At 40.3% G+C, this 22010-nt stretch overlaps 1 protein-coding gene across 2 annotated transcripts in view; it reads left to right on the plus strand.

Moving 5' to 3' along the window:
- Positions 1-22010, plus strand: part of ADAMTS6 (ADAM metallopeptidase with thrombospondin type 1 motif 6) — a 292975-nt gene that overhangs the window by 17732 nt on the left and 253233 nt on the right. For both annotated transcript variants that reach the window (XM_067568533.1, XM_067568534.1), the window contains exon 4: positions 5573-5735. In XM_067568533.1, the coding sequence (XP_067424634.1) occupies positions 5573-5735 (163 nt within the window). The remainder of the gene's footprint in view (positions 1-5572; positions 5736-22010) is intronic.

Consider the following 22010-nt stretch of genomic DNA (forward strand, 5'->3'; position numbering starts at 1 on the left):
CAGCATAAAACTGGTTATTGCTGTTTAATTTGCATCTATAAATGTCTGGTACAAGCTAAATTATATACGCCAGGTTTAAAATGATATATAGACAGAGGGTTTTGTCCTTGTTTAACAAAATAACTTTAAAAACTAAACTTTAGTTAAACCAGTGCAACCTAGGTGTAGACTGGGCCAGATATATACTGTTGAATTTCTTGATTGGAGCTAGAGAAGTATGGCAATACTCTTCCAGATCCACTCATTGGTGGTACCATGGGTTTTTACTCATAGTAGATTGCAGATCTTTGTAGTATTTATTTTCTCTTTTCTCACATGCTCTGAGCAGTGAATTAATGATGAAATTTGAATTGTTACCATTTGAGTTAGCACCCTATGAAATGAAAGGAACAGATCTTGCCTCTCAGATTTAGGTTCTGCAAACACAGGTAGATGTCACTCCATCTGGTACACTTGGGTCACGTTTTTGAGCTCATCTCAGCAACCATATAACAGCTACAGAATCAGTCCATTATCTACACTATGTGAAATATACTGGCATAGATATGTCACTGTAGCTATGCTGGGATAACCCCATAGTATAGATGCAGCCTACACTGACAGAAAGGGTTTTTCCATCAGTGTAGGAACACTGCCTCCCTGAATGATGGTAGATAAGTCAATGGTAGATAGGTCTTCCATTGACATAGCTGCATCTACACTGGAGGTTAGGTTGGCATAGCTACATCTGTCGGGGTGTGGATTTTTCACACCCCTGACCAAGGTAGCTTTGTCAACCTAAATTTTAAGTGTACATCAGGTTTTAGGGCTAGATTTATAAAGGGGATTTAGACTCATAGACTATAACGTCAGAAGGGACCATTATGATCATTTAGTCTGAGCTCCTGCACAACGCAAGCCAGAGAACTTCACCTACCCAATTCCTGTAATAGATCCCAATCTAAGACTGAATTACTGAAGTCCTCAAATAATGATTTAAAGACTTCAAGGTGCAGAGAATCTACCAGCAAGTGACCTATGCCCAATGCTACAGAGAAAGGCGAAAAACCCCCAGAGCCTATGCCAATCTGCCCTGGCGGGAAAATCCTTCCTGACCCCAAATATGGTGATCAGCTAAATCCTGAGCATATGGGCAAGACTTACCAGCCAGACACCCAGAAAGAATTCTTTGTAGTAACTCAGAACCCACCCCATCTCACGTCCCATCACAGGCCATTGAGCATATTTACTGCCAGTAGTCAAAGATTTAGGTGTCTAACTTTTAGGCAACCTGACACTTAGTGGAATTATGACTCCAAGTTAGGCTCCCAATTTCCCTATACCACACATAGGTACCTAAAACAGGGATTCATGGAAGCCAGCACATTGAGTGGGGAGCTGCCTAAACTAGCCAGTAGGAAAAGCTGAGGGGAGGGGTATGGCCTAAAGTCACCCTCTTCCTTCAATGGGAGTGAGGCATCTATTTTTACATGGGATTCCCAGTCCTGGAGTTAGGCACCTAAGCCAGGTTAGTGCTTTCTAAAGAAAAAGTGAGGAGGAGCTGCTGCTATCCTGCTTATATCAACTAGTTTAGTGATTAGAGCACTCATCTTGGATGTTGGAATCGTATCTTCAAATCCCTCAAACAGATTAAACACAAGGACTAGCACCTAAATCTTCTACCTCCCAGATGAGGATTCCCCCCCGAACCTCTGGGCTATAGGAGAATATTCTTGCGAGGGTCTCTGCACCATTTTGTATGACATACTTAAATAGTCATTGGAACAGTCGGTGAGCGAGAATGATACCATAGCCCAGTGGTTAGGGCATGCAGCTGAAAGATGAGAGATCTAGGTTAAAGTCCCTCTTTAGAATTGGGGGGAAAGAAAGATTTAAACCTGGGTTTCCCACAATCTTGGGTGAGTGCTCTAACTATATACTACTGTATATAAGGGGTTGTTGCCACCACCAGCAACTCTTCCTGTCTGTCTGGTTTGGATTAGGCATGCTCAGAGCATGCCAATTGGATTGGGCCCCACAGCCGAGCTAGAAAGGAGAAAGCCCAATTTATGAATCTGGCTAGAGCTTAGGTGAGAGTTAGACGCTGAGCAACTTGGCAGTGTCAGGACTTTGGTGGCTTTGGGCATGCTAACTGGAAGAAATGTCAAGGGGACTTTATTGGTGGAAACATAGTGACTTTAGGTGCCTACAGGGTTAGGTGGCAGCTGAGTAGGGATTTGTGAATGCCAGCAGCACCTACATTTTGGACTTAGGAGTCTAAAGGGGTAGTTAAGTCCCTAAGCCTCTTTTGTGAATCTAGCCCTTCATTTTTAGTTTAAATGAAAGCTTAGATACAGAAGAACAAGAAGGCACAATGGAATAGGTCCAGTACCAGCATATGCTGGCTAAATTTGAGCCCAGATGTTAATTGCTTTTGCAAAGTAACTCAGTTCAATGAACACATAGTGAAAACTACTGTAGAAGAGAAGCATTTACTATAATGGTTTGCATTTAAGGAAATGGCAACTGAAAGTTGTGTGTTAAGATGTATGCTCATAGTCTTTGAAAATAAATGTATAAGGTACATATATAAAGCGCCTTTCTTTCCAAAGTGTCCCACAGCACTTCACAAGCTATACACACACTACTGAAATATGGATGTGCAAATATACAAGGTGTATCCGGCATTTTTCACAAGTCATTAGGTGAACATTACAGCCTTGTAAAATGACTCTTTACAATCTTGCTGCATGCACATTGCACTGCCTGCAGAGACACAATAGCTTATGTGCTAATTTTTGAAAATATAGGTGCTGAGTATCACCTGGGAGATGCTGAGCACTCTCAATTAACTAGTCAGACCATGTCTACACTGCAAAATAAAACCTGAGTCAGGAAATCTCAGAGACCGGGTCTACAGATGTCTAGTGGGTGGGTCTCAGAGCCCAACCTCCAGCCTAAGCGGGAACATCTATATTGCTATTTTTAGTACCATAGTGTGAGCCCCTCAAGCTTGAGTCTGTAGACCCAGCCTCTGAGTCTTGTTGCAGTGGTGTTTTATTTTTTTCTTCAGTATAGACATACTCTCTGGGCCAGGGCCATTTACAACTATCTCTAACTCTTGTTGACTTCAACATAGTCTTTATGCTGACTTTAATGGAAATAGCATCAGTTCCTAAGTGACTTGCCCAAGATCACAGAACCAAGATTAGAATTTGAAGCTTCCTACTTCCTGGTCCACTAGCTGTCCCATACCCCTCTCTCTCATTTTGTACAGATTATCATCAATTTCAAAGCCTTTAAGTGTCAATGTATGGACTAGAATTTTCAGATTGGCAGATATAGTGTGTGATTATGTTTATTATGCAAATTCCCTAGTGTTTCCACATCCAAAGGGGCTCCAAAGATGGAGTTATTTCTTCTAAATTCAGTTTTAATGGCTGAAAATCCACATTTTAAGGTAGGTAGGAATTAGTGGAGTTGGCCTGATATATCCCCTTTCCGCCCTGAACCACTTTCCCTTTCATGAAAATCTGTTATTGCAAACATGGGAGTAATGAAGAATAAAAGGTTTACTCTCATGCATTGTAAAATTTGGAAAAATGTTTCCTGGGGAGAATGCAAATAGTGCATAATCTGCTACATCATGATCTGCCTAAAATATGTGGTGCAATTCTGAAGTAGAAATATATTAGGGCTGTCGATTAATCACAGTTAACTCAAGCAATTAGCTCAAAATAAATTAACTAGATTAAAAAAGTTAGTTGTGATTGACTATAGTTTTAATCGCACCGTTAAACAATAATAGAATACGAATTTAAATTTATTATAAATATTTTGGATGCTTTTCTACATTTTCAAATATCTTGATTTCAATTACAACACAGAATACAATGTGTACAGTCCTCACTTTATATTATTATTTTTATTACAAATATTTGCACTGTAAAAAAGATTAAAAATAGTATTTTTCAATTCACCTCAGACAAATACTGTAGTGCAATCTCTTTATTATGAAAATGCAATTTACAAATGTAGAATTTTTTTTTTACATAACTGCACTCAAAACCAAAACAATGTAAAACTTCCAAGCCTACAGGTCCACTGAGTCCTACTTTTTGTTCAGCTAGTCACTAAGACAAACAAGTTTGTTTACATTTATGGGAGATAGCTGCCTGTGTCTTATTTACGTCACCTGAAAGTGAGAACAGGCGTTTCTATGGCACAGTTGTAGCCACCATTCCAAGATATTTACCTGCCAAATATGCTAAGCATTCATATGCCCCTTCAAGCTTTGACTTGTAGATTGCACAATTTTTTATATCTTTTTTACAGTGCAAATATTTGTAATAAAAATAATAATTGGGTCTGTCAATTAATCACAGTTAACGCATGCAATTAACTCAAAACAAATTAATGCATTTTTTTAATGAGTGTTAATTGCACACCAGGGTGCCATGCTCAGGGGGGATGCTGCTGCATGCCTGTGGGGCAGGGGTGCCCCTTCTCTCACCACCCTGCTCCACTACTGCTCCTGCCTCATCCCCATGGAGCCACCCTGGCCAATCTGCTCCAGACCAGGAGCCTGCCTCCTGTCTGCTGCTGATGTCAGGGTGCCCCCTCACCTGTATACCTGGTCACCGTTGAGCAGGGATCAGGGAATAGGGGGAGCCAGTCTGCTGCTGCTGCTGGCTCATGAGTGAGTGCTGTTGATAGCAGCTGCTGATGACTGAAAAAGCATTCAGGCTGCTAAGTGCTCTGCGTAAAGAGACAGCACTGCCCAAATGCGTGCGCACACGTGCACATACACACGCGCACACACACACACTTATTCTTCCTCCGCACACATGCTTCCCCCAACACCAAAAAGATTTAAATACATGATATTCTGTTATTGTTTAACAGTGCGATTAAAACTGTGATTAATCTCAACTATTTTTTTAATCTCGAAATTCATTTTTTAAATTGTTTGACAGCTCAAAAAGGTATATTTTAAAAGTCCCTCATAAATAGTGTAAATTAACTATTATTAATTTATGCCAGATAAGTTCAGTATAGTGTTAGAATTCAGCAGTTGGATACAAAACACAGTGGTTACTTTGAATAATATTTGTCTAAAATAAATCTGTTATGTAAGTTTTCTCCTTTGATGCAATATATGGCATTAAAACATTTCTTGGTATGCCATCATAGAGGGACACTGTGTTCACTCTTTGAACAAGGCTATTTTGGCTTGGCATCATTTTTAAAGGATATGAATCATATAATTCTGGAACATCTTTGTCAATAGATTGTTTCATGAAGGAAAAAAAAGCTGATTGTCTGTTACACACCAAAAATGTCTCTTGCTGTCTTACCACATATGTCCAAAAATGGTGGGAAAGATCTGAGGAGGCAAGGCAGTAATTTTTTTCTCATTTTCTCTTTTTGTTGCTAATAGGCGCTTGCTCCTTCTCACACTGAAGTCAGTGGAGATTTTGTTGGTGAATTCACTGCGAGGAAAACTGGGGTCTGCACTATTTAGTATGCTGTCTCATAATGATTTACAGAGGAACAGTAACTAGTTGCTTTTGTCTTCTTTTTCTCCTTTAAGCATGGTGTTATCGCTACAGCAGATGAAGAGTATTTCATTGAGCCTTTAAGGAATATAACTGAAAATTCCTTTAGTTATGAAAATGGTCATACTCATGTTATTTACAAGAAGTCTGCCATGCAGCAGCGACATCTCTATTGTCACACTCACTGTGGTGTCTCAGGTAAATAAACATTGAATATTAGTTATATTTTCACTCCTTTAAAAACGTATCATTTAAAATTAAAAACTAAAAATATCTTTATATTATTTCTACATTGGTTCCACGTACAGTATATAATAGGGTTCTATTATAGTGAGTTTAGCATTAGGAACACCCCTCTTGAATGATGCTGTTTACCCCTTTGAGGAGTAGCTTTGCATTTTTTTCAGATTCAGTTCAAGAATATAGTGTCTTTGAAGGCTAAGGCACTGGGAGTAAGTCTTGTTTTATTCCTGTATTGAGTACAATGCTAGTGAGGAGCGCAGGCTTCCTCACAGTGTGCTCTAAGTGTACCTCATCCCTGACTGGAAGGCACGACTTGAGTGACTAAGTATTACAGCTCATTGTTTAGTATGTGTTGTGTATCTTACTTGAGAAAACTTGACACATGATAAATATGTGTTAATGTTATGATTAATAATATATTTGGAACTGAACAGGGAGTCACGAAACTTTTCTCACTTAGCATCTTCTGCAACCCTTTGATACTGATTATTGATTCAATTTGTTAAGATTACTCCAAAAATAGTTGCATAGGTGATTTAATTATAGGAGTCACAGGCGTGACATCATAGTTTTGGTTGAAAGATGGTTTCCATTCACAGCTTTATTTTCCATCCACTTTAAACTTTTTCAAAAATCCTTCTTTTGTCCTGAATTTCTCCTCCTTAAACTGAGGCCAAAAGATAATTTTTTGAGGTCAGTTTGAAATAAATCTAACAAGCTGGTTTTAGATTTATGGAACCAGAAAAAATATTTTTTACATGTTTGAAAAATGTTCTAACCTTTTATTGTTTATGTACATCTCAAGAGTCGTTTGTTCTTAAAAGTTCGCTTTAAGCTTGGGCATTAGTCCTCAGCAATATCTAGTGCTTAGGACAGGATTGGCAAGTATTAATTTCAAAATAAAAAAATGTAACAAATTCATTATTGATGTAATCTCTGTTGGTTACTATTGTTGAAGACTGTAACTTGCTGGCACCAGTTGACTTAGATTACAATACAAAGGCCCATGCCTGAAGAAGAGCTTTCCTGAGTGGTTCAGTTAGCTGTGTCTTTCCCTTGAGTGGGAAAGACTCCATCTATTTAGTGAAGGGATGATGGAATGTATGTTACTGCTTTTTTCCCTATGATCATATCCCCAGAGAGGGGAAGACATATCAGCCCCTCCTGAGGACATCACGTGGGAAACAGATAAATTAATTATACTCAAAAAGTCATCCACCACAACTGATGGGAAATGAGATGGCCAGCCTGGTGTGGGAATCTTCTACGATGTGCACATCACACATGCAATTCATCAGATTTGTATGCTGAAAGCATGCAGTCCTACTAAATATGTCCCTGCACTCTCCTATAAGTGTCCATATATTACCTTCAGTTTTCAAATCCTTCCCATCCCCAAATCCCTTCCCTTCTTAACTCCCCAAATGCAAATAGCCACTTGCAATGGAGTTCTCTGTACTTCCCCCTCACTGCCTTGGAACCTCTTTGCCCCAAGTTTCTTCCTCTGACATACTCTCTGCACTTCTCCCAAATGTGTGGGTTTTCCATCTTACCCACTCCACTCCTCCCCCCGTCCACAATTGCCAAACCCTCTTCTTTCGGCTGCCACACCTTTTTTGACAGTCTCATCTCAGCCACCAAAATCCTACTAACCCCTGCCTTGAGAATTGCTTAAACCTCCTACCCCCATTTGTGAAACCCCCAGACTTCCACCGGAGCTCTGACAAGGTCTCTTTTCTCGTCCTTTGTCAACTTCCAAATCCCAGGTCTACACTAGGTAGGTCTACACCAGGGCCAGATCTACACTAGAAACGTTTGCTGATATAGTAATATTGGTTAGTATGTTATTTAAAAAAAAAAAAAAGATATTTCTATACCAGCAGAAGCTCTAGGGTAGATGCAGTTATATCAGCAAAGAAGTGCTTTTGCCACTATATTTTATGTCATTCAAGGAACTGATATAAGCTATATTGACAAAAGCACTCTTTGGATGATATAAACTGTGTTTACACTCGGAGGATTTGCCAATATAGCTATACCTGCAAGCCTTTTCTAATGTAGACTAGGCCAAAGTCCCAAAGGATACCTAGTCTGTATCAGCAAAATAGACATGTACAGAGGGATCTCCAATCGCTAGCATTTGGTGGATTTGGGGAGTATGATATTTCTGACCCATCTGAGAAAGATATTCAGACATCTGGCATGAAGTGGGCAGATTTTCTGGAGGATGTTCAGTTCTCCTTTGAGTGATTGTGTACATATACATTCCACCAGAGGTGTATGTGTGCTCAGTGCACTAGAGTCAGAGATTTTTGCCAGCAGTACCCCTATGTGGTGCATGCACCCCTACTCTCTTCCTGCTCTCAAGCGAGGGCATAAAAGGCATGTCCACCACCTCCCTCTCAGTTCCTTCTTCCTGCCTGTGGCAAGAGTTGTAGCTCCCCATAGCTTTAGCTTCAGTTAGCCAGCTTTGGAAAATATTCTATGTTTAGTTAGTATAGTTGTAGTTAGTATTTAGGATAGGATAGGATAGTTATTTGAGGTGTAGTTTTATTATTATCAGGAGGATTTATTATGGAAAAAAATCCCCAGGTGTTAAACAGTGTGTTATGAGCAGGGCTGTCATCTCTGTTACAGATGGGTGCAAGAGGTGTCTGATTTTTCTGGGTGAGGGACAGAAAGGGGACAAATGCCCTATTTTTACTTTCTTTCTCATCCACACTAAGAAGCAGAGGGACTACTGTCTTAAAGTTCATCTCATGAAGGAGGTGATAAGACCTGCATCTGAGCCAAGCCCGAATCATGACCCAGGGGACTCTGGATCCACTTGGAGTGCTGCTCCAGCTAATTCTGAGTCGAAACATAAGTCTGGTAGTAAACATCATACTTCCCCTTCTCTATTTGGCTTGAAATGTTCTACGTATTCAGACTCTGATGTGACCTCTAAGTTTTGGTCTTCTCCCTGAAAATCATCTGATAAGTCCTCTGATGCTGGTTCAAGGCCTCATAAATGGAGGTGGTCATTAGTTTTGCCTAGGGTGACCAGGTGTTCCAATTTTATAGTGAAAGTCTGTTATTTGGTGCTTTGTCTAATATAGGCCCCTATAACCTCCCACCCTATATCCCGATTTTTCCCACTTGCTATCTGGTCATCCTACTTCTGTCAGGTGTGGCATCATCAAAAAGCAAATGCAATTTTGGGTTCAATTAACAGAGGCATAGCATGTAAGTTACATGAGGTGATAGTACTGCTCTACGTGATGCTGGTTAGGCCTCAGCTGGAGTACTGTGTCCAGTTTTGGTCACTGCTATATAAAAAGGATGTAGAGAAATTGGAAAGGATCCAGAGGTGAGCGACAAAGATGATCAAAGGAATGGAATGCAAGCCATATGAGCAAAAGCTGAAGGAATTGTTTAGTTTGGAAGAGAGGAGATTAAATACTTGAAAGTCTGCCATAAAAAAGATGGAGAAAAATTGTTCTCTCTTGCCACAGAGGTCAGGACAAGAGGCAATGGTCAAACTACTGCATAGCAGATTTAGATTAAATTTCAGGAAAGACTTCCTAACTGTAAGAACAATAGGACAATGGAACAAACTGCCTAGGGAAGTCATGGAAGTTCTTTCACTGGCGGTTTTCATAAAGAGGCTGGATAGTCACCAGTCTTTGATAGTTTAGACACAACAAATCTTGCATCTTGGAAGGGTGTTAGACTAGATGACCTTTACAGTCCTTTCTAACCCTATGATTCTATGATTCTATCAGCTCCGACTCCATCGGGGCCATGGAGACCAGTGTCTTTACCTGTGCTGGGTCCTTCCTATCATACTTCAGCTCCACTGCATACATCAGCACCATTATAGAATCATAGAAGTTTAGGGTTGGAAGGGACCTCATGAGATCATTTAGTCCAACCCCCTGCTCAAAGCAGGATCAACCAGGGACCACGGATTGCCTTTTTGGTTGGAGGGCCCAAGCAAACCAACCAACCCTGCTCCTCCACCCCCAGCGCCCAGCGCCGATTTCTTACCTTACGTTGACACTTAATGTCATTCTTTCTTACATACATTCTTCTCATAATACATATAGCATATTAAAAATTAATCCAATTTAAAAACATGTAATTTAAAAAAAGAAATCAGCAGCCTCCACATTTGCACACTGCTCTCTGCTAAGCAGCCAGGGGTTGAAGGGATAGTCCCAAACCTGAGGAAGAAAGTCCTCTTGAACAAGCAGGAAGGAAAGGAATTGATCTGTTTGAGGCACCAGGCAGGCAAAGCTACCCACCCCTATGCATAGCCTCCCTCAGAATTAGAGGCTCTCTCAGGCCCTTGTAAACAGGGGAGTTTTGGAAGGAGCAAAGGGTTGGGGGGGGCACGGTTCTTAATAGGCAGTGAATGGACCTGGCTTTTGCTGCTGACATTCACAGGAACTGCACCCAACGGAATGGGTCAGAACCTTTGGACACTCCCTGGAAAATCTTCCACACCTAATGTCTATCACTGTGGGCCAGCCGCTGTTCAGGGAGCTGGGGAGTGGGGGAGAGTCCCCCACCCCAGGGGCAAACCCTTCTCCTGGCTGGTGCTTTCCTCCCTGCCTAACGCTGGGTCACTGTATCTCCAGCCAGCTCCCCGGCTCCCCTCCTCGCCCTGCCCACCTTGGCTGTATGCCCCAGCTCCCTCGTCAGCTCCCCTCTGCACCCCGGCTCCTGCCAGATGCCTTCCCCTCCCCCTCCTTTCCTCTACATGCCAGCTTCTGCTGGCCATCTTTCCCCCCTACTTCCCTCTGCACGCCAGATCCTGCTGCTTTCCCCTCCCACTGTCCCTGTGGCAGCCCCATGGAGAGGTAGGCTGCTGCCATTGCAGGGGAGTTTCGTACTTTGGTAAGTGAAGGTGTGGTGGCTGGGTGAGTCAGCAAGCAGTAACTTCAAGACCAGTTCCAACATATAAATTAAGGCACTAAAAGTTGGTTGAGCCATGGCCTGCATGGCCCACCCCATTCCGCAGCCTATGGGATCAATCCCAACTAAATCATCCCACCCAGGGCTTTGTCAAACTGGGCCTTAAAAACCTCTATGGATGGAGATTCCACTACCACCCTATGTAACCCATTCCAGTGCTTCATCAGCCTCCCAGTGAAAAAGATTTTCCTAATATCCAACCTAGACCTCCCCCACTGCAACTTGAGACCATTGCTCCATGTTCTGTCATCTGCCACCACTGAGAACAGCCTAACTCTATCCTCTTTGGAATCCCCTTTCAGATAGTTAAAGGCTGTTATCAAATCCCCCCTCATTCTTCTCTTTTGCATACTAAACAAACCTAATTCCCTCAACTTCTCCTCATAAGTCTTGTGCCCCAGCCCCCTAATCATTTTGTTGCCCACCTCTGGACTCTCTCCAATTTGTCCACACCCTTTCTGTAGTGGGGGGCCCAAAACTGGACACAGTAATCCAGATGTGGCCTCACCAGTGCCAAATGGAGGGGAATAATCACTTCCCTTGATTTGCTGGCAATGATCCTACTAATGCAGCCCAATATGCTATTAGCCTTCTTGGCGACAAGGGCACACTGTTGACTCATATCCAGCTTCTTGTCCACTGTAACCTCCAGGTCCTTTTCTGCAGAACTGCTGTTTAGCCAGTTGGTTCCCAGTCTGTACCAATGCATGGGATTCTTCTGTCCTAAGTGCAGGACTCTGCACTTGCCCTTGTTGAATCTCATCAGGTTTCTTTTGGCCCAATCCTACAAATTGCCTAGGTCATCTGTATCCTATCCCTACCATCCAGTATATCTAACACTCCCTCCAACTTGGTGTCATCTGCAAACTTGCTGAGGATGCAATCCACCCCATCCTCCAGATCATTAATGAAGATGTTGAAAAAAACAAGCCCCAGGACCAACCCCTGGGTCACTCCGCTTGATACCAGCTGCCAACTAGACATCGAGCTGTTGATCAGACAATCCAGCCAGCTTTCTATCCATTTTATAGTCCATTCATCCAACCCATGCTTCTTTAATTTGCTGATAAGAATACTGTGGGAGACCATATCAAAAGTTTTGCTAAAGTCAAGGTATATCACGTCCACCACTTTCCCCATGTCCACAGAGTCAGTCATCTCATCATAGAAGGCAGTCAAGTTGGTCAGGCATGACTTTACCGTGGTGAACCCATGCTGACTGTTCCTGATTACCTTCCTCTCCCCCAAGTGCTTCAAAATGGATTCCTTGAGAACCTTCTTCATAATTTTTCCAGGTACTGAGGTGACGCTGACTGGTCTGTAGTTCCCTGGATCCTCCTTCTTCCCTTTTTTGAAGATGGACAGTATATTTGCCTTTTTCCAATTGCCTGGGACTTCCCCCGATCATATCAGCACCAATACATTTATCTGAGGTACTTTCTACTCCTCAGGACTTCCTGGCTTCTAGGGATCTCCTTTGTCTTTCCCTGCCTGAGTCTCCTCTGATACAGGCAGTTGCACACCTGACACAGACAATTCACCGAGTTCCATTGGTGCATCTGGCACTGACGATACACTCAGCTCCATTGATTCTTCTGGCACTGATACAGTTGGTGCCAATGACACACTGGTGCATTCAGCACTGCCTGTACTGACATCTTCTCTGGCTTTTCGGCCACTTCATCCAGTGCCTTCTACTGATCCTGGTGTATCTCCCATACATAGACCACAAAGAATACCTATGGAAACAACTCTTCCTTATCCTGAAGAAGTTGTGGAGAAGCACATGGTTCAGAAAGAGACATCCTATAGGGGAGGATTTATTAAAGAGGATTCTCTATATCCCAGTAAAGAGGAGAGGATAGAAGTTAATAAAGTACAGGTAGGAACAGAAGAGAAACAGTCAAATGAAAAGTCTTATTCAGTTAAATCACATGAAGGCAGAAAACTAAAAAGTGACAGATTTTATAAATGCTTGTATTCAAATGCTAGAAGTCTAAATTTTAAGATGGGTGAACTTGAGTGCCTGGTATTAAATGAGGATATTGATATAATAAGTATCACAGAAACTTGGTGGAATGCTGACAATCAATGGGACACTGGAATACCAGGGTACAAAATATAAAGGAGTGACAGAATAGCTTGTGTTGGATGGGGTGTGGTAATATATTTGAAAGAAAGCATAGAGTCAAATATAGTAAAAATCTTGAATGAATCAAACTGTATCATAAAATCTCTATGGAGAGAAATTCCATGCTTGAATAATAAGAGTATAATAGCAGGAATATACTACCAACCACCTGCCCAATATGGTGATGGTGACTGTGAAATGCTAGAAAGCTATAAAAATAGAACACTCAATAATGGAGGATTTCAACTATCCCCATATTGACTGGGTATGTCACCTGAGGATGGGATGAAGAAATAAAATTTCTAGACCCCCATTAATGATTGGTTCTTTGCGCAGCTAGTCCTCGAGTCCGCAAGGGGAGAGGCAATTCTAGATTTAGTTATAAGTGAAGCACAGGATCTGATCCAAGAAGTGAATATAGATACTGCTGTGGCGCTTTAGTGAAGACACTACTACACCGATGAGAGAGCTTCTTCTGTTGGTGTTGTTAATCCACCTCTGAGAGACTCTCTGGGAGAAGCTCTCCTGTCAACCAGCGCTGTCTACACTGTGGGGGTCGGTCAGTATAACTGTGGGGTTAGGTTGGTATAACTGTGTGGATTTTTCACACTCCTGAGCGACGTAGTTATACCAATGTTAGTTTGTAGTGCAGACCTGGCCTAAATGAATTATTTGCATCAGTCTTCACTGTAGAGATGTGAGGAAGATTTTCACATCTGAGCCATTCTTTTTAGGTGACAGATCTGAGGAACTGTCCCAGACTAAGGTGTCAGTAGAGAAGGTTTTGGAGCAAATTAATAAGTTAAACAGTAATAAGTCACCAGAATCTGATAGTATTCAGCCAAGAGTTCTGAAGGAACTCAAATATGAAATTGCAGAACTACTAATTATGGTATTTAATCTACTACTTAAATCAGCTTCTGTACCAGATGACTGCCAATTTAAAAAAAAGGCTCCAGAGGCAATCCTTACAATCACAGGCTGGTAAGCCTAACTTCAGTACCAGGCAAATTAGTTAAAACTATAGTTAAGAACAGAATTCTCAGACACATAAATGAACATGATTTGTTTAGGAAGAGTCAACACAACTTTTGTAAAGGGAAATCATGCTTCACCAATCTACTAGAATTTGCTGAGGAGGTAAACAAACATGTGGACAAGGGTGATCTAGTGGATATAGTGTAGTTGGACTTTCAGAAAACCTTTGACAAGGTCCCTCACTAAAGGCTCTTAAGCAAAGTAAGTAGCCATGGGATAAGATGGAAGGTCCTCTCATGGATCAGTAACTGCTTCAAAGACAGGAAAGAAAGGGTAGGAATAAATTATCATTATTCAGAAGTGAGAGAGGTAAATAGTGGTATTCCTCGAGGGGTCTGTACTGGGACCAGTGCTGTTCAACATATTCATAAATATATTGGAAAAAGAGGTAAATTGTGAGGTAGCAAAATTTGCAGATGTTACAAGATTACTCAGTATAGTTAAGTCCAAAGCAGATTGTGAAGATTGTGAAGAATTATAAAGAGAACTCACAAAACTGGGTAGATGGGCAACAAAATGGCAGATAAAATTCAGTGTTGATAAATGCACAAGAACCAGGGGTCACCCAATGAAATTAATAGATAGCAGTTTAAACAATCAAAAGGTAGTACACTTTCACCCAGTGCACAGTCAACTTATGGAACTTGTTGCCAGGGTTTGTTATGAAGGCCAAAACTATACCTGGGAAAGAATTAGATAAGTTCATGGAGAATAGATCCATCAATGGCTATTAGCCAAGATGGTCAGGGATGCAACCTCATGCTCTGGGTGTCACTGAGCCTCTGACTCTCTGATTGTGGAACTGGACAACAGAGGATGGATCACTTGATAATTGCCCTGTTCTGTTCATTGGCTACTGTTGAAAGACAGGATACTGGGCTAGATGGACCATTGATCTGACCCCAGCATGGCTGTTCTTATCAAGTGACCAGGTCCAGAACAGTGTCATAGTTACCAGAAAAGAGTTCTCCCATCTAGGTCTAATATTAAATTTGCAGAAGTCACAGTTACAATCCACTCAATGCATAACTTTCATAGGAACAGACCTCGACACTGGATCAGCCATAGTTTATCCCTCAAAGAGGGGTATCAATTTATAGCTGCCCTTTCCAACAGTCTCAGGTCCAACCCAACAACAACAGTGCATGTCTGCCTTCAGTTCCAAAGTCACATGGTCTTGTGCACATATATAACTCTGCATGTCAGACTTCACCTTCTCTGACAGCAGGTCTGGCTTTGTTTGGTATATTGCCCTTCCAAGCATCCTCTGGACATGCTCATTTGTGTACCTTCTTGAGTGCTTCAGTCTCCGAATTGGTGGTTGGATCCACGAAGTGTATGCAAAAGAGTTCCATTTCTGTCTCCGGAACTGACTATGTCTCTGGTAAGAGATGAGTCTACCAAAAGCTAGGGGGGTCCATCTTGGTCATCTTCAGACACAAACTTTTTGGTCACCTTAGGAAGCTTCCCTCCACATAAATGTCCTGGAGCTCACGGCTACTTGTTGGGCCTGTGAAAAATTGATGCCCACTATTCAGAACCATAAGATTCAAATTCTTACAGACCACATTGCCGCCATATTTTACCTGAATAAGCATATAAGTGCAAGAGTGTCTCCACTGTGCCAGCATTGGTATTGTCCTGTGGAATCTGTGGAATCTGTGTATTCATCACAATGTTTTCCTGAATGTTTTTCACCTTCCAGGAGTGAGAAACATACTAGCAGATTCTGTCAGAAGGGTTTTCACAACTGGTAAATCAAGAAATACATTCTCCTCCAGATTTTCCACTGCTCAGGATATCCAGTAATAGACATGTTTGCAACCAACCTCAACATCAAATGCATAAGGTTTTGCTTCTGGGCTAGCTGCAGCCTGGGTTCCATCACAGATGTTTTTCTTTTTCTGATCTGGTCACCTTCTAAATGCATTCCCTCCAGTTCCTTTCATTCTGAGGGTACTCAGGAAGTAGAAACAAGACAAAGCACAATTAGTTCTCATTGCACCGGTATGGCCAAGACAATATCGGTTCATGGATCTACATTGCCTTTCTATCTGTTCACTGATAACTCTATCACTAATCAATGATTTTCTGTCTCAAAATCAGAGCAAATTTCTGCATCTCAACCTCATATCTCTCCACCTTAGAGTGTGGATGTTCTGTGGTTGAACACTCAGGAGAAGTTATGCTCCTGTGAGGTTCAGACCATCTTAGTGGGAAGCAGAAATGAGGTTTTCCATTTGTGTGCAATTTCAAGTTTATCATCCCTTAATACAGGGATTTCACTATCTTCTACATCTGAAACTGTCAGGTCTTTCAAATTGTTCTGTGAGAGTTTACCAAGCCACCATTTCTGCATTACATTCACCACTACACAGATTTTGCATCTTCTCTCATCCTCTTGTTTCTTGATTTTTTTGAAGGATCTCATCAATATTTACCCTCCTTTGTCTGCTCCTGAGTCTGCATGAGATTTAAATCTAGTTCTTTCCAAACTGATATGACCACTCTTTGAGCTAATGGGTATGTCTTCATTATCTGTATCGTCCATGAAGATTGTGTTTTTGGTTGCAATCACTTCTGCAAGGAAGGTTTTAGAACTTCAAGTTCTCTTGGTTCATCCTTCTTTCATGGTTTTTCATAAGAACAAAGTATCCCCTTGTGACATTCCCCTCTGCAATCTGTACTGATGTATTGCTGTGACACTCCAATCCCTCATTCCTGGAGCCTGTCTTATCCTGCCTCACTGTGTGAATCCCCACTCCTAAGTCAGCCCACACACAGCTTAGAGCAAGCACACTGCTTTCAGCTAAATAAATGCGTGCTTTTGGCCAGCCACTTTTAGGATCATGCACTGGTATGACTCCAGCCAACACCCCCAGTCCCAGATGCCACCCTTGGAACAGCCATCTTACAATGTTCAATGCTGCCCACTGCAAGCTGATTGGTTCATCAATTTATCAAAGAAATTGATATGCACCAGCCTTGTCACTTCAAATGGAGTCTTAACACACCTTAAACCACATGCACTGCTTTAGATAAAACATACAAACAAATGTATTAAGTACAGAAAGAATTTAAGTGATTATAAGTCAGAGGAAAATAAATCAGATTTGATCAAGATGAAAAAAAGCCAAAGGCATTCTAAAATAAGCTTAACACTTTCAGCAACCTTACATATTTAGATGATTCTCACCACAGGCTGGCTGGTCTCCTTCCCAGCCAGGCTTCCCTTGGGTCAGCATTTCAGTTGTTTGGTGGTGTGTGTAGATGGAGGTGGAAGAGAAAGAGATATTGCAAAATATTTCTCTTTTTGAACATGTTCCTTTGGTCCCCTCTGGAATCTGCCCCACCCCCACAGGGTCAGGTGACACACAATTTCTTTGTATGGTTTCCTCCATACTTGAGTCAGTGAGTATCCTCTTATTGATGCTTAGGCTAGTCCATTGTTCCTGGAAAAACTGATTTGTTTTATGCATGCCTTAGTGAGGTGCGAGCTGCTTCTCAGCTCTGTAGACTTCAAGCTATGAAACACACCTTTGGGAACATTACCTAGCGAAGCCTCATAACCATACATATGACATTGCAACAAACATACTACTATAACAATAAAGTTCAGTATGTCATGAACATTCCATAAAACATTTTACATGACACTCTTTGCATTAAACAATACACAAATACATTATAAGGGTGAACATGAATGATACACAATCACACCATAAGGGTGTACATGAAGGTGCAGTGTGTCACACCCTTATCCTAAGTTTATGCCTGAAGTAGTCACCTATTCCTCTAAGTCAAACAATTAATCTTCTCGTGTTTTCCCCAAAAACCTATTCATTTAAAGCTGAAGAAGCACTCCATATCTTGGATCTTTGTAGAGCCCTGGCATTTTACTTGGATCACGCTAGATCCTTCAGGTCTTCTCCCAGGCTTTTCATAAACTATGATGAAATGATTAAAGATCAATTAGTGTTATCACATTGGGTTTCTGACTATTAAACTCTGTTATGATTTTGCTAAAGTCTTCCCTCCATCAGAAATAATGGCTCATTCAACCAGAGCTCAGTCCATGCTCAGGATGTCCCTAAGCTTTTGACTTCTAGATGCTGGGACTGGATGACAGGGGATGGATCACCTGATAATTGCCCTGTTCTGTTCATTCTCGCTGACGTATCTGGCATTGGCCACTGTTGGAAGACAGGATACAGGCTAGATGGTCTGAACCAGTATCCACTATGGCCATTCTTATGTTAATCACATCAGCTTTCCTGAGCAATGTTTCAGTAACTGATATGTGCAAGGCAGCAACATAGTCATCCATGCATACTTTTCCAACTCATTATGCCATTGCTCAAGCCTCTTGTGATGATGCCAAATTTAGCAAGTCAGTGTTAGTCTCTGTTCAGTTGATCAAAAGTCCCTCCACTTGTAAGGGAAATGCTGCTGAATCATCTACAGAGAAATGTCTATGTGCACAATCACTTGCAAGTGAAAAAATGGTTATGTATTTTACAGTAAGTTCTTCGAGATGGGCTGTGCACATACACATTCTGCTACCCTCCCACCTTCCCTGCTACTTTGGATATTACTTACAGTGGTGAAAAGAATGGAGAGGTACGCAGTGGACACACCCCTATTGTGCCCTCACCTGAGAGTATGAGAAGAGAAAGGGCACATGCACCATCTGATGGGACTGCCGGCAAAAGTCTCTGATTTGGGTGCACTGAGTGCACACAAACATACAATGGAATGTATATGTGCACAACACATCTCAAAGAACAACAGTTACTGTAAGATAAGTAACCATTTTATCAATGGATCACATGCCACTATGGATGGTGGATAGTCAGGGGTCAGTGGCTCATATTGAAAAAAAAATATGTAAGGAAGGGATAAAGATTTTTCTCTCTGGTCTCTAGATGTGGTGTAGACAAGGATGTAGGGCAGAGAAAGAAAAAGAAAAGTCTCATTCATGTTTCCAACATTTAGAGTTTTGGGGCTTTTTAACTATAATGTTCAATAAATATTTCCTTTTAAAGTGTGTATATGCTCACAACGTTATCTGAGTTTGGTTGTGAAAATAGTGTTTCATGAACAAAGTCAATATACAATATGATCACTTTTCTTTTCTAAATTACACTAGTGCAAATCCAGAATAACTCCATTGTTTCAATATAAAGATATGATATCAAAAATTTAAGCAGGATAAATGAGATTTATTTCATTTTTTAGGAAAAAAGAGTTAATAATAATAATATTTCATCTCTTAAACATCCTGCCCCTACTCAACTGATTAAATTGCTATCTCCTCATTATGGGCCTGATCCTACTCAACTTAAGTCAGTGGCAAAGCACCCACTGATTTAGAGTTGATTTAGCATTATTCAACACCTAGCAGCATCAAGACCTTAGAGAGTTATCTTAATTTTTCTCTCTCTTTCAAAAACAGTAATAACATTTTCCAAATGCAGGACCAAGTTAAGCATTGATAAACAGGTGAAACTGTATCATGCCAGTGCAGACTTGGTCTTATAGTTTATAATCACGCTTAATGTAAGAGTTCAATAGACAGCACACTGAAGTCTTCTACCATTAGCTTTGCAACAAAGATCATATTACAAATTACTTCCATGGTATTTTCACTTGGCTGCATAGTTTGTTGAAATGATTTTTAAATGGTTTTTAGCAGATGCCTAGTAGTGCATGCTGTATTGTTAAGGTTGCAAAACAATAACCCAGTATTTTTGCATACTCATAATTTTAAAATATACTCACCCCTGAAATGTCCAATATTAGATTTTTGCTTGAAAGAGAATTATTGTGGTTTTTTTTGAGAATTTAAGCAAATTTTCTTCAGCAATGTTATAGTTATGAGAAAGTGAACAACATTACACTTTTCACATTGCAAAAACAAAACAAAACTTTTGAATTTAATCCACTGATTGTAAAAGTGATTGAAGTTTGAAACCTGAAAATTGACAGGTACATAAGCCTGGGGTGGCACAACTATGTGCTTCCCCATACTCAGATTTGATTGTATATGCATAGTCTAGCCTAAAATGAAGGGAAGTGAAGAACCCACATTTATATGTTCTTAACTTACACATTTAAAATCATAAAGTATTTGTCAAAGTTAGGGAAAAATGGTACTTATGGAACATCATTTTTTAAAAGAATCCGTATGCTTTCTCATGTGTTTTTCAATTGAATAGCAACATTTGCCTAATAAATGGTTACACTACTGCATCATTCCATAAGAATTAATCTAATATTATATCATTGAGTAATATGGAACTGTTATGATTTTGGAGCCTGCTCCTGCTGCCACTGAAATCAACGATAAAACTCACATCAATTTCAATGCAAATAATATTGGGCCATTCATTAATCATGGAGGTGCTCTGGAGATCATGAATGCATCGATTAGGTTTAGTCAAGTTTTGCACTTAATCAGGTATTCAACATCTACAGTACATATGAAGAATGCTGAATAGTCTTCCCAAACTGACAGCATGTACTCTTTATGCACTGAAATTCTAAGAATTTACAAGAAAAGTGGTTAATTTTGTCTGAGTTAAAATTAATTTTAAATTTGTTCTTTTAGAACTTTAGTACTTGTCAGACCTTTTTGTGTCCCAAATAATATTACTGACAGAATAATACAGATTCTTTGAACTTTACATATAGTCAAAACTCATTAGTTTTATGTATAGGTTACATTAGGTTGGAATTAATTATTATAGATTAATAGACAGGGCCAGGTGGTCAATAATTGATATCACTCTTCATTGGAACCTTTTTGACATCAAGATTTACTTAGCCAATCATCTATCTTCTTCTGCTAATTTGCATGTTGTTGTTCTATTATTTGTAATGTTGTGAGGGGAAGTGTACATATGTCAAGAGGTCTCACTGGTAGATTAGTTGGTCGCCAGCTGTCCCTGGATTGTCACAGATTGTCACTTCTCTTAGGAGTTCCACGGCTGAATACAAGCAAATTAAAGGCTAGATTCACCAATATGCTACATCTGATCTGCATTGGTTTACTGTTGCAATGCAGCTATAAACCTAGGGTGACTAGATGTCCTGATTTTATAGAGACAGTCCCAGTATTTGGGGCTTTGTCTTATATAGATGCCTATTACCCTGTCCCGATTTTCCACACTTGCTATCTGGTCACGCTGTGTAAATCTGGCTTAGGTGGCCAATATATTCTGACTATTTTACAATGCTCCAGAGTAGTGCAAAGCATACCACCAAGTCTGGCCTTAAAAATTAAAATAAAAAAACAATTTATGGTTGATATTATAGATCTTAACTCATAAGTGATATCATATGACAGTATTCTCTTTGGGTTTCTTGTTTAGTGTTCATATATGCAATTTTTAATACTTAAAAACAAAACAAAAACAAAACTCACCAAAGAAATTCCCATCCCTATATGATATTGATGTTAAGGTTGAGGGTACATATCAGTAACATAACTCTGTCCTGTAGTGATAGCATGCAATAATCGATTATGATGAAAGATTCATTTTTGGGCATTTTTTCATGGTGACATCTTTACTGGGCAGAGTTACGTTTGTTTGGGTATTTTAACTGAATGTTTCTATGACTAGCATATTTGAATTTCTTTTAAGGTTAACTCTAAATCTGAATTTCTTTGGTTTGTAGTACTTGTTTTTGGAATAATTACAACATTCTTGTGGTATATTTTACACTTAAATTACTGATATATTTACTCTCAAACTTAATTTCAGTTTAAGGTAGATATTTTTTCTGGAAATATGGATATAAATGTTAGAATTAGAGCTGGTGGGAAAATGAAAGAAATTATCACAAAAGTATTGCCAGTGTACTTCAATTTTTATTGAAATTTCAAACTTTTCAAAAATTTCCAACCAACTTTAGTTAACATGCATAAAGAAAAGCAGAGTATCTAATGACTAAGGTAGGGACTGAGAGTCTAGATACCTGGGCTTATTTCAAAGTTTCCCACTGATTCATGTGAGTTTGGGCAACACCACTTTGTGCCTCAGTTCCCTCATCTGGAAAATAAAGGTAGAAATACTTACCCATTTTTGTAAAGTATTTTG

This window comes from Emydura macquarii, unplaced genomic scaffold (assembly GCF_026122565.2).
Source record: "Emydura macquarii macquarii isolate MOO-44397 ecotype Brisbane River unplaced genomic scaffold, CSIRO-AGI_Emac_v2 contig_2897, whole genome shotgun sequence".
In the NCBI taxonomy this organism is placed as follows: domain Eukaryota; kingdom Metazoa; phylum Chordata; order Testudines; family Chelidae; genus Emydura; species Emydura macquarii.